This window comes from Dicentrarchus labrax, unplaced genomic scaffold, assembly GCF_905237075.1.
Source record: "Dicentrarchus labrax unplaced genomic scaffold, dlabrax2021, whole genome shotgun sequence".
Lineage (NCBI taxonomy): Eukaryota > Metazoa > Chordata > Actinopteri > Moronidae > Dicentrarchus > Dicentrarchus labrax.
In genome coordinates this window covers 1768697-1781126 of record NW_026136706.1, presented here as the reverse complement: position 1 = coordinate 1781126, position 12430 = coordinate 1768697, and the positions used below count along the sequence as shown (strand labels likewise).

At 45.9% G+C, this 12430-nt stretch overlaps 1 protein-coding gene across 1 annotated transcript in view; it reads left to right on the top strand.

Annotated features, from left to right (window-relative positions):
* LOC127365100 (titin) overlaps nt 1–12430 on the top strand; it is a 182806-nt gene that overhangs the window by 155501 nt on the left and 14875 nt on the right. The window contains exons 203-222 of the mRNA XM_051402823.1: nt 78–374; nt 500–1087; nt 1265–1567; nt 1698–1994; nt 2093–2380; nt 2522–2827; nt 3065–3367; nt 3559–3864; nt 3990–5753; nt 5893–6186; nt 6395–6679; nt 6792–7091; nt 7217–9283; nt 9420–9722; nt 9821–10126; nt 10249–10539; nt 10651–10950; nt 11092–11397; nt 11556–11858; nt 12142–12423. Of these exons, the coding sequence (XP_051258783.1) occupies nt 78–374; nt 500–1087; nt 1265–1567; nt 1698–1994; nt 2093–2380; nt 2522–2827; nt 3065–3367; nt 3559–3864; nt 3990–5753; nt 5893–6186; nt 6395–6679; nt 6792–7091; nt 7217–9283; nt 9420–9722; nt 9821–10126; nt 10249–10539; nt 10651–10950; nt 11092–11397; nt 11556–11858; nt 12142–12423 (9489 nt within the window). The remainder of the gene's footprint in view (nt 1–77; nt 375–499; nt 1088–1264; nt 1568–1697; nt 1995–2092; nt 2381–2521; nt 2828–3064; nt 3368–3558; nt 3865–3989; nt 5754–5892; nt 6187–6394; nt 6680–6791; nt 7092–7216; nt 9284–9419; nt 9723–9820; nt 10127–10248; nt 10540–10650; nt 10951–11091; nt 11398–11555; nt 11859–12141; nt 12424–12430) is intronic.

Below are 12430 nucleotides of genomic sequence, written 5' to 3'. Positions count from 1 at the left end.
CTGTTAAGTTTATTTTATACAACTGTTATTATTTTGACAAAATGTCAATAATAAAATGTCTCACCTTTCTGTTACAGAGGTACCAAGTCCACCCATGAAACTTGGAGTTGCAAATGTTACCAAGGACAGTATTACAATTGCCTGGACAAGACCAGAATACGATGGAGGTAGCAGAGTCACTGGTTACCTTATTGATGCCCTGGAGAAGGGACAGACAAAGTGGGTGAAGTGTGCCACCGTGAAGACCATGACCCACACCATCAAGAGCCTGAGGGAGTGTGCTGAGTACTTCTTCAGAGTCCGTGCTGAGAACCATGCCGGACTCAGTGAACCAAAGGAGATGATCGTACCAGTTATTGTCAAGGAAATACATGGTATTATCTCTAGCTTTGCTACTATCTTTTGAAAAGACATGCAACTTGTGGAAAATGCAATGTGATGGGGTTATTCGTTTTAAAGTGACATTACTTATCCCATTCCTGTCTTGTTTTTTCAACAGTGGCTCCAGAGTTTGACCTGAAGAATTACCCCAAGAATAAAGTTTATGTAAGAGCAGGATCCAACCTAACCTTTGAGATTCCTCTCACTGGCAGGCCTATGCCTAAGGTGACTATGTCCAAGAACAATGTTGTCATCAAGGGATCCAAGAGGCTGCTAACAGAAGTTACTCCAGACAGTTTAATCATCACCCTAAATGAAAGTATTTCAAGTGACGCTGGCAAGTATGAAGTCACTGCCTCAAATGTGGGAGGTACCACCAAGATCTTCATTATTTTTGTTGTGCTGGACAGACCAGGACATCCTGTTGGTCCAGTAGAGATTGGGGAGGTGGGAGAGACCACAGTATGTCTGAAATGGGCTCCTCCTGAGTATGACGGTGGCAGTCCCGTTACCAACTACATTGTTCTGAAACGTGAAACCAGCACTCCTTCCTGGGCAGAGGTGTCAACTAGCATTGCCAGAAGCGCGATCAAGGTGACAAAGCTGACCAAGGGAGAGGAGTATCAGTTCAGAATCAAGGCTGAGAATCGCTACGGTGTCAGCGACCACATTGACAGCAAGCCAGTCATGATAAAGCTTCCATACAGTAAGTCAATACACTTGAATACAAGTTGGAAAGAATAAGCGTAGCTTTGACTACTTTTTTTGTTGATAACAACTGATATAGTACGTGAAGGAAAAATAATATTCCTGTTCTAGAACAACTTTTGTATTATGGATTATGAATCCTTCTGAACACTAACATGACTGTTGTCCATTACAGCCATCCCTGGACCTCCATCCACACCATGGTTCGGCTTTGTATCTAGAGAAAGCCTGACAGTTTGCTGGAATGAACCGGTCAATGATGGTGGAAACCCTGTTATTGGATACCATCTCCAAATGAAGGAGAGAAGCAGCATCCTCTGGCAGAAGGTCAATAAGACAGCAATTGCAGGAAACCAGTGGCGAGTCACAAACATCTGCCCTGGCCTCATCTATGAATTCAAGGTGGCAGCTGAAAATGCAGCCGGCATTGGAAAGATGAGCAAGACCTCTGAAGAGGTGCTTGCTATTGATGCCTGCGGTAAGTATTTCTACCTCCGGTTATCTTCAGTTTTAAAGGGACCCACAGCCTTAAAAAACAGTGGGCTTACACGAAAACACTCTTTACTGTGCTTAATTAAAATTGCATCTTTCTCATTTGAATGTTCCAGAGCCCCCAGCAAATGTCCGTATCACTGAAGTCACCAAGAACTCAGTCAGCCTGGCCTGGCAGAGACCTCCATATGATGGTGGCAGCAAGATAACTGGCTACAGTGTGGAGAGGAGGGACGCTCCCAATGGCAGATGGGTGAAGGCCAACTTCACAAACATCATTGAGCTGGGCTTCACTGTGTCTGGACTGAACCAGGATGAGTCTTATGAGTTCAGAGTGTATGCCAAGAATGCTGTTGGGTCTGTCAGCAACCCATCTCTCAATGCTGGCCCAGTCACTTGTGTTGATGCATGTGGTGAGTTTTAATTTATATCTTTGTTTAAATTGTTTAAATATTTTTTGTTTACTTTTATTGATTAAAGCTTACTGATATTAATATCTCATGTCCCACAGGTGCCCCAGCCATTGACCTTCCTCCAGAGTATCTGGATGTGGTTCAGTTCAAGGCTGGAGCTTCAGTTAAGCTTAAAGTTGGAATCATCGCCAAGCCTCTGCCAACTATTGAGTGGCTCAAGGATGGAAAAGAGCTGGTAGCAACCTCTTGCATGTCTGTTGAAAGCACAACTGACTCTTCTGCTGTTCTGATCAAGGATGCAGCTCGCATTCACACAGGCTCATATGAGGTCAAGATCAAGAATGTTCTGGGTTCTGCATCTGCAACCATCAGGATTGAAATTCTTGGTATGTTGAACTTATATATATGCCTCACCTCTTCATATTTCCATCAATCTGAATGAAATCAATTTTAATTGAGCTACTCTCATTTGTTTCCATCATCTTTGTATTTAATGTTTCTATTCAATGTTTTTTACCTCCCTTTAGACAAACCTGGACCCCCAGCCGGCCTCATTAACTTCAACTCCGTTACAGCAGACAGGATCGTCTTTAGCTGGGAACCTGTGCCCGAGTCTGACCAGGGAGGTTCCAAGGTGACCCACTACATTGTTGAGAGACGAGAAACCAGCCGAGTGGTATGGTCGACAGTTTCAGACAGGCATGAGAAGACACATGTCACCGTCAGCAAGCTGTTGCGTGGAAACGAGTATGTGTTCCGTGTAATGGCTGTTAATAAGTACGGAGCTGGAGAGCCACTGGAGTCTGAGCCTGTCATCGCTAAGAACGCCTTTGGTATGTTTTTTGGCTGTAGAGTGCTTTGAATATGATAGTCAATTTAAATAAGTAATTCCCGATTTTATTATTGAGCTTCTATAGTTACAAATGTTTGAGTTTTTCTGTTTATGTAACATTAATTGCACTAACTTGCAGTAATTATCCCTCATCATCTCAAAATTCTTGCATGCATCAAAATTGCTACTTATGTTGTCATTTACATTTTCTTAACTTGTTTGTTGTATAATTCTACAGTAACTCCTGGGCAACCTCAGACTCCTGAGGTGAATATCATCACTAAGTCCACCATGGTTGTAGAATGGGACAAACCCGGTGTAGATGGAGGTAGCACAGTGACAGGCTACTACCTGGAGAGACGAGACAAGAAGAGCTCGCGTTGGATCAGGGTTTACAAAGATCCTGTAACTGACGTCAAACAGACCGTCTACCATCTGACAGAAGGAAATGAGTACCAATATCGCGTCTGTGCCATTAACAAGGCTGGAGAGGGACCGTTCTCTGGTGCATCAGACTACTACAAGGCTGCTGATCCAGTTGGTAAGTTGTCTAACAATCCCAAAACAATCCAACAAAAACAAAGTTAATGGGTACCAAGGTACCTCACTGGTAGAGCTCATACCATGTGTCATCTGAGTCCTTATCACAGCACCCAGGGTTTGAGTTTGTGCCAAAATGTACATGTACGAAAATGAAACAGCCCCCACCTAACAAATACATTTTCCTTGCAGATCCACCAGATGAGCCTTGCAAGCTGAAGGTGGTGGACTCCACCAAGACATCCATCACCTTGGGCTGGTCCAAGCCAGAATGGGATGGAGGCAGTGAGGTCACCAGCTACATGGTGGAGAAGCTTGTTGAAGGAGAGGAAGAATGGGCTATGATTACCTCCAAGGGAGAGGTCAAGACAACAGAGTACACAGTTCACGACTTAAAACCAGATGTCAATTACTTCTTCAGAGTCTCTGCTGTCAACTGTGCTGGCCGTGGAGAACCTCTGGAGATGACTGAGCCTGTGCAGGCTAAGGATATCCTTGGTAAATTATTCACTGATACTAAAAATGCAGTGTGTTCAGTTGACATGTATGTCTTGTTTTGTTCTTACGCTGCTCACATATAGAAGTCCCTGCTTGACCATGATTATTTTTCATGATTTTCACAGAGGAGGCCCAGATTGACTCAGATGTAGCCATGAGAACTCACTACATTGTGAAGGCTGGCAAAGATGTGGAGCTGTCAGTTCCTCTGAAGGGCAGACCTGCTCCCACTGCTTCCTGGAGCAAGGGAGAAGAATGCATTGATTGTGACCCCAAATATGAGTTCCACCACTCAGACACTACCACAGTCCTTGTTATGCGCGAGGTCACCAGACTTGACACTGGAAAGTACACAGTAAAGATAGAGAATGGTGTGGGAGAGCCCAAGACCGTGACCTTGTCAGTGAAGGTCCAGGATAGTCCAGCTCAGTGCGGGAATCTGGTCCTGAAGGACGTGACCCGTGGAAAGGTTACTCTCTGCTGGGAGCCTCCACTCAATGACGGTGGTGCTGAGATAACAAACTACATTGTTGAGAAGAGGGACTCCTCCAAGAGATCCTACTCTGCAGTGACAAGCAAATGCACAGAAACAACATACACCATTGAAGATCTCTCTGAGAAGACATCCTTCTTCTTCCGTGTGTTAGCCGAGAATGAGAATGGTGCTGGTGATCCATGTGAAACACGTGAGCCTGTGAAGGCTACAGAGACTCCCGGACCAGTCAAGGAGATCTCTATGAAGGATTCATCCAAGACTTCCGTCACTCTGCAGTGGCTGAAGCCTAGTTATGATGGTGGCAGCATCATCTCTGACTACGTAATTGAGAAGAAACTGAAGGATGAGGAATGGTCATTGGGAGGAACCAGCAGACAGTGTGAGTTTGAGGTCAAGAAACTCAAGGAGCACTCAGAAGTGTTCTTTAGAGTTGCCGCCAGAAATGAGAAGGGGCAGGGTGACTTTGTAGAGATTGGGCCTATCAAGGTCATTGACTACATTATAACACCTGAGGCAAGCCTTGCAGAGTACCCAGGTGGCAGATTAAATGTCCGCCTGGGTCACAATGTGCACATTGAGCTGCCATACAAAGGCAAACCCAAACCTTCTATTCTGTGGCTGAAGGACAACCTGCCACTGAAGGAGAGTGACCAAGTCCGCTTCAAGAAGACAGAAAACAAAGCCACTCTAATGATTAAGAATGTGAAGAAGGAGAATGAGGGTAAATACACCCTGACCCTTGACAATAAGGTCAACAGGAGATCCTTCCACATCCATGTCATCACACTTGGACCACCATCAAAACCTGTTGGACCCATCCGCCTGGATGAAGTGAGAGCTGAGAGCATCAGAATCTCCTGGGATGAACCTAACGATGATGGTGGTGGAGACATCAGCTGCTACTCTGTGGAAAAGCGTGACACCTCCCAGTCTGACTGGAAGATGGCCTGCTCCAGTGTACAGGATACTGAGTTCAAGGTCCTCAACCTGATCAAGAATGTGCAGTACCAGTTCAGAGTGTGTGCTGAGAACAGATATGGTGTCAGTGAGCCTCTGGTCTCACAGATGGTCATTGCCAAGCACCAGTTCAGGCCACCAGGCCCACCAGGCAAGCCTTTTGTTTACAATGTCACCAATGATGGAATGACCATCCAGTGGGAACAACCCATCTATGATGGTGGTACCCCCATCCAGGGCTTCCATGTGGAGAAGAAAGAAAAGAACAGCATCATGTGGCAAAAGGTGAACACTATGTTGATCAAAGAAACAGAATACAGGATCTTGGGACTCATTGAAGGCCTGGAGTACTCCTTCAGGGTCTATGCCCAGAATGATTCTGGCTTCAGCCGAATTAGTGATGAGAGCAAGCCAACCATGGCTGTCAGTCCTGTTGGTGAGTGCTGTTTTTTTACATTTACATTGGAACTAAAATAATTTTAACAAAATCATTATTTCTCTAAAGCCTGAATAATGTGTAGTTAGAAACCACAAAGGTTCAGTCAAAAATAAGTTAAAATTTGTACGTCTTTCAGATCCTCCTGGCCAACCCGACTACACTGATGTGACTAGCGACTCAGTGACACTGAAATGGGATGCACCCAAACGTGATGGTGGTAGCAAGATTACCGGCTACAATGTGGAGAAACGCCAAGGACATGGCCGCTGGTTCAAAGCCAATTTGACTGATGTTCATGACTGCATGTACACTGTCACTGGACTGGCAACAAATGAACGCTACGAGTTCAGAGTGATTGCCAGAAATGCCATCGGTGTCACCAGTCCTCCCTCCAATTCTTCTGGCTTGATTGTAGTCAGAAGTGAGAATGGTGAGTAATGAGCCTAGAGGGTTGTAATAATGAATCTCAGGAATAATGACTAAAAATTGCAGCTGGTGAGCACAGCTTTTGTTTTCCTTTAGTAACTGCTAACTGGCTACAAGTGAAAGGCTCTGTAAACCATAAGTAAAATGAAATCTTTAAATCCCAGTAAATATACTAACTGTAAACTATTGCTTCTCCTATTCCTCAAAACCAGCTTGTCCAAATATTGAGTTTGGCCCAGAATACTTTGAGGGTTTAACAGTCAAGGCTGGAGACAACATACGGCTGAAGGTGACCATCACTGGACGCCCTGTTCCCAAGGTCGTGTGGCACAGAGATGGTGTGGAGATTACCAAAAAGATGTTGGATATTATCAACGTAGCTGGATCCAGCACCCTGTTTGTCAGGGATGCTGATCGCACACACAGTGGCCTCTACACTGTGGAGGCTACCAATGGATCTGGAAGCAGAAAGGAGAACATCCTTGTTCAAGTGCAAGGTATGCAGCTTTGATGTTTTTTAACTATATATTACAGTGCAGTTGTTTACACTATCAATTGTATTTATTTATTCATGGTCTAACTTCAATCTCGTTCGCCTATGTGATGCAGACACACCTGGAGAGCCAGTAGGACCCATCACTTTCAGCGACATCTCAGAAGGCAAGTGCACTCTGTCTTGGAACCCACCAGAGAACGATGGCTGCTCTGAGATTTCACATTTCATCATTGAGAAGCGCGAGACCTCCAAGATCTCCTGGGCCTTGGTGTCAGATGAATGTACGGAGTGTACTTTCAATGCAACCAAGCTCATCAAGACCAATGAGTACCAGTTCAGGGTCTCTGCTGTTAACAAGTTTGGAGTTGGCAGACCTTTAGAATCCAGCCCCATCATTGCCCAGATGCAATACAGTAAGTGGAGAGTTGTAAAAAGAAGTGTGTTATTGAATATTTCAGACAGAAAGTTTTGATTTATATATGTTATTAATTAAGTAAATGCAGACAATGCACTCACCTATTAAAATTGTTTTCTTCAGCTACTCCTGAGGCTCCAGGCACTCCTGACGCTACTGAAGTGACAGGAGAGAGCATCACCCTGTCCTGGACTCCTCCAACATCTGACGGCGGAAACCCAATTCAGTATTACATCCTGGAAAAACGCGAAAAGAAGACTCTGCGGTTCTACAAGGTGATAACCAAGAAGCCTATTGTTGAATGCGCTCACAAAGTGCTCCACCTGACAGAAGATATGGAATACGAATTCCGTGTGATGGCTGTGAATGATGCTGGTGTTGGAGCTCCTAGCAACATCTCTATTCCTATCAAAGCTGCCGAGCCAAAGGATATTCCTTGTGCTCCATCTGTGATCTGTGTGTCAGACTCCACCAACAACTCCATTAGCCTGGAATGGACCAGGCCTGCAGATGACGGAGGCATGGAGATCCTGGGCTACATTATTGAGATGGTAAAGGGAGAAGAGACAGAATGGAAGAGAATGAATGAGCAGCTGGTGGAAGAAACAAATTACATGGTAACAGGTCTACAGACAGGAGCTGAGTACAAGTTCCGTGTTGCAGCTGTCAATCACGTGGGTAGAGGTGAGGAAAAGGAGACTCCAGAGCCTACTGAGGCTGTAGACAGGCTAACACCACCACTGGTGGATATTGACGCCACCTTCAAGCAGACACACATCGTCAAGGCTGGAGGTTCAGTGTGTCTGGGCATCTGCTTCAGAGGAAAGCCGATCCCGACTGCCACCTGGGTGAAGGAAGAAGGACAGCTGGGTGTCATGTCAGAGATCACAACTACAGATGGCTACAGCTCTCTAAGCATTGAAAACTGCTCAAGAAACGATTCAGGCAAATACACTGTTAATCTGGAGAACAGTAGTGGCAGCAAGGCCATTACATTCACTGTAAAGGTGATGGACACTCCTGGACCTCCTCAGGCTGTTGTCTTCAAGGAGGTGTCCAGAGGCACAGTCACACTTGCCTGGGAAACTCCTCTAAATGACGGTGGAGCCCGGATCCATCATTACATTGTTGAGAGACGTGAGGCTAGCCGCCGCACTTGGCAGCAGTCTGGTGGCAACTGCACCCAGCATGTCCTAAAGATCCAGGACCTGCTGGAAGGAGTGCCATACTTCTTCAGAGTCTCAGCCGAGAACCATCACGGTATTGGTGAGGCGTTTGAGCTGACTGAGCCTGTCATTGCCACTGCAGAGCCAGCATCTCCAAAGAGAATGGACATCCTGGACACCACAGACAACTCTGTGCTACTGGGCTGGCTGAAACCAGAGCATGATGGCGGTAGCCGCATCCAGTGTTATGTCCTTGAGGCTAAGCCGAAGGGTACAGACAAATGGTTTGTGGTTGGAAACACCACCAATCTCACCTATATGGTTGAAAAGCTCAACAAAGGTGATGAGTATGACTTCCGTGTAAAGGCTAAGAATGAATCCGGTTACAGCAAGCCCAGGGAAACTCTGGTTGCTGCGTTAGTTAAAGAGCCTCACATTGAACCTGCTGCTGACCTCAGCGAGATCCCCAACCAGCTAATCACAAGCAAGTCAGGCAGTACCTTCACTATCGACGTTCCTTTTAGTGGTAGACCTGCTCCTAAGGTCACTTGGAAGCTGGAGGAGATGAGGTTGAAGAACACAGACAGAGTCACTATCAAAGTAACTAAGAACAGAACCAGTATCTCAGTTAAGGAGGCCATGAGAGGAGATGGTGGTAAATACTATCTGACCCTGGAGAACGTGGCAGGAACCAGGACCTTTGCTATTGATGTCAATGTCACAGGTAGACCTAGTCCTCCAACCGGACCCATCGAAGTCTCATCCATCACCTCTGAGTCCTGCGTCATTGACTGGCAACCACCAGAGGATGACGGTGGCACGGACATCACCAACTATATTGTGGAGAAGCGTGAGTCTGGCTCCACTGCCTGGCAGCTGATCAACTCCAGCGTAAAGCGCACATCTCTCAACGTCAGTCATCTGACCAAGTACATGCAGTACACATTCAGAGTCTCTGCAGAGAATAGATTTGGTGTCAGCAAGCACACTGAGTCTGAGACGATTGTTGCAGAGCATCCTTTCAGTAAGTACTACAGCCTTTTAACTTATGAATGATAAATAACAGTTTTGCATTTCTTAGACTGTTAAATGTGTTCTACTGATTCAGGCTAGAATGTAGTGGAATGCACTCAACAACAAAATATCTTTTTTAATAACAGCACCTCCTGGCCCACCAACAAGGCCTACAGTCTTCAATGTCTCTGCTAACACAATGACCCTGAAATGGGAAGAGCCCTACCATGATGGTGGAAGCAAGGTGACTGGCTACTGGATTGAGAAGAAGGAGAGGAACAACATCCTGTGGGTGAGAGAGAACAAGATCCCCTGCTTTGAGTGCTACAACAAGGTGGAGGGTCTGGTTGAAGGCCTGGAATACCAGTTCAGGGTTTATGCCATGAACAGTGCTGGACTGAGCAAAGCCAGTGAGGCCTCCAAGGGAGCAGTTGCTCAAAACCCAGTTGGTGAGTTTTAACACAGTTTAGGATCACACTATCCAGTGGCTTTTTACTTAACACTCCATTGCTCCAACCTGTCTGACAAAATCTTTGTGCTTTTGTAGATCCACCAAGTAAGCCAGAAGTCACAAATGTCACAAGAACCACAGTGTCCCTCAAATGGTCATCTCCACTGAACGACGGTGGCAGTCCCATTGTGGGCTACATTATTGAGCGTAAGCCGTACACTCTGACCGGTGAGGGCCGCTGGCTCAAGTGCAACTACACCAATGTGACAGACACTTTCTACACTGTTACCGCCTTGGGAGAGGGAGAGCCCTATGAGTTCAGAGTCATCGCCAAGAATGCTAACCAGGTCTTCAGCAAGCCCTCAGAGTCTACCGGCTCTGTGCAGTGCAAGACCGACTTTGGTAAGATCTGCCTCTGTAATCGTGATACAGTACCACCAATACAGCACACTTTTGACTTTTGAGCAAAGGAGTTCTATCATTATTTATTTTTTTGTAACCATGTCCTTTTTTCCACCCAACAGAGCCTCCAAAGGCACAGCTGGATAGTAAACTGTTGTCCGAAACTGTGATGGTCAGAGCTGGTTCAGATCTGGTTCTGGATGCTGCAGTGGGAGGCAGGCCTGACCCCAAGGCTTCCTGGTCCAAGGGCAACAGGGAGCTGGAGTTGTGTGAAAAGTACCACCTGCAGTACACCCCCACCAGGGCCATGGCTATTATAAAGTTCTGTGACAGAGATGATACAGGAAAGTACATCCTGACAGTCAGGAATGTAAGTGGAACCAAGACTGCTGAGGTCAACGTCAAAGTGCTTGGTATGTGAGAGTGCTCTGTTTTTCAAGCATTTCAGGCAATTTTATACTTGAAGTATTAATTTGTCTTGGTTACGCAAAGTAGAGTACAATGAATATATCTGTTTTTTCCAGATACCCCCGGAGTATGTGAAGGCGTCATTGAGATTAGCAAGATCACAGAAGAGTCATGCACACTGGGCTGGAAGCCTCCTCTTGAGGATGGCGGTGATGAGATCTCCCACTACATTGTAGAGAGGCGTGACACCAACAGACTAAACTGGGTCATCATGGACGCAGAGTGCAAGGAGCTGACCTGCAACATCACTAGGCTGTTCAAGAATACCGAGTACCTGTTCAGAGTCCGTGGAGTGAACAAGTACGGACCTGGAGTCTGCCTCCAGTCAGAGCCCATGGTTGCCAGAAACACTTTCAGTAAGTGAAACAGTCAGCTCATTTAAACACTGCTTTAAAAGTATAATATGCCAAATATCTCTGAGGCAAATCTTCCTTCAGAGCAACAACAAATAGAATCCTAATAATCTCTGACCCTGAATTATCTTTACTTTCCTCCAGCGGTGCCAACTCCTCCTGGTGCTCCAGAGATCCTGGTGTCAGGAAAGGACTTTGCCACTATTGAGTGGCTGAAGCCAGAGAGCGATGGCGGTAGCCCATTGATCCACTACCTGGTGGAGAGGCATGAGAGAAAGAGTGCTCGCTGGGTGAAGGTGAACAGAGACGGAGCTCATCTGGACACCACGCTGAAGGTGTGCGGTCTGACTGAAGGCAACATCTACCAGTTCAGAGTGACGGCCATCAACAAGGCCGGAGAGAGTGAAGCCAGTGAGGTTTCTCTGTATGTTGTCTGCAGAGTGCCAACATGTAAGTCTGTTTTTTTAAACTCAAAATACCTAAATGCAACTGAAGATCTCAAACATCTGATCTTTTTAGATTTGTCTTTTGTAACATGATTAGGGGGCGATTATGTCCATAAACACATTAGATCTATTGATTGTCTTTCCTGTATCCTCTCCTCTCAGGCACCCCTGCTCCTCCTTCTATCCCGCGTATCACTGACACCCACGCTGACAGCATCAGCCTGGCCTGGTCCCGCCCTGTGGAGGACGGAGGAGCTGATGTGATGGGCTACATCCTGGAGATGCAGGAAGCTGGAGCAGAGGAATGGAAGAAGGCCCATGAAAAGACCCTGCGTGGTACGGAATATATTGTGACGGGACTTTCTGCAGGCAAGAAGTACTGCTTCAGAGTGGCTGGCATCAACATCAATGGTACAGGAGACTTCAGTGAACCGTGTGCTGAGACTGAGCCAGTGGAGAGAATTGGTAAGTCATCTGAAAAAGCATTAAGTGATTGCAAATTCTGAGCAACTGAGTTTCAGTTCATTTATTAGAGAAAGAGATGAGATATTAGAACATATACAGCAACAAACATACATTGATACAGTGATTAAAAAACACAACATAAAAAAACTTAAAAATATAACATATGTAACATTCACAGCAGGTTCAAATTTGGTTTCACTTGTAAGTCAGTTAAGTAAATAGTAAGTCTTTAAGTTTAAATTCCCAACATTTCAAGCGATAATCCTCCCCTTTGCTCACATAGAAACTCCCGACTTTGAGCTCCACGATGACCTGAAGAAGACCATTTGTTTACGTGCTGGTGGCTCACTCCGCCTGTTCGTAAAAATCAGCGGTCGTCCCACTCCCGCCCTCTCTTGGAGTAAGCCAGGTGTTGACCTCCACAACAGAGGATTCATTGAAGTCAGCAACACATCCACCACGCTCATCATCGATAAGGTCCATCGCTATGATGCTGGCAAATACACACTGGTAGCTGAGAACTCTGCTGGGAAACAGGAAGTCAACATTCTGGTCAAGGTCTATGGTAAGTT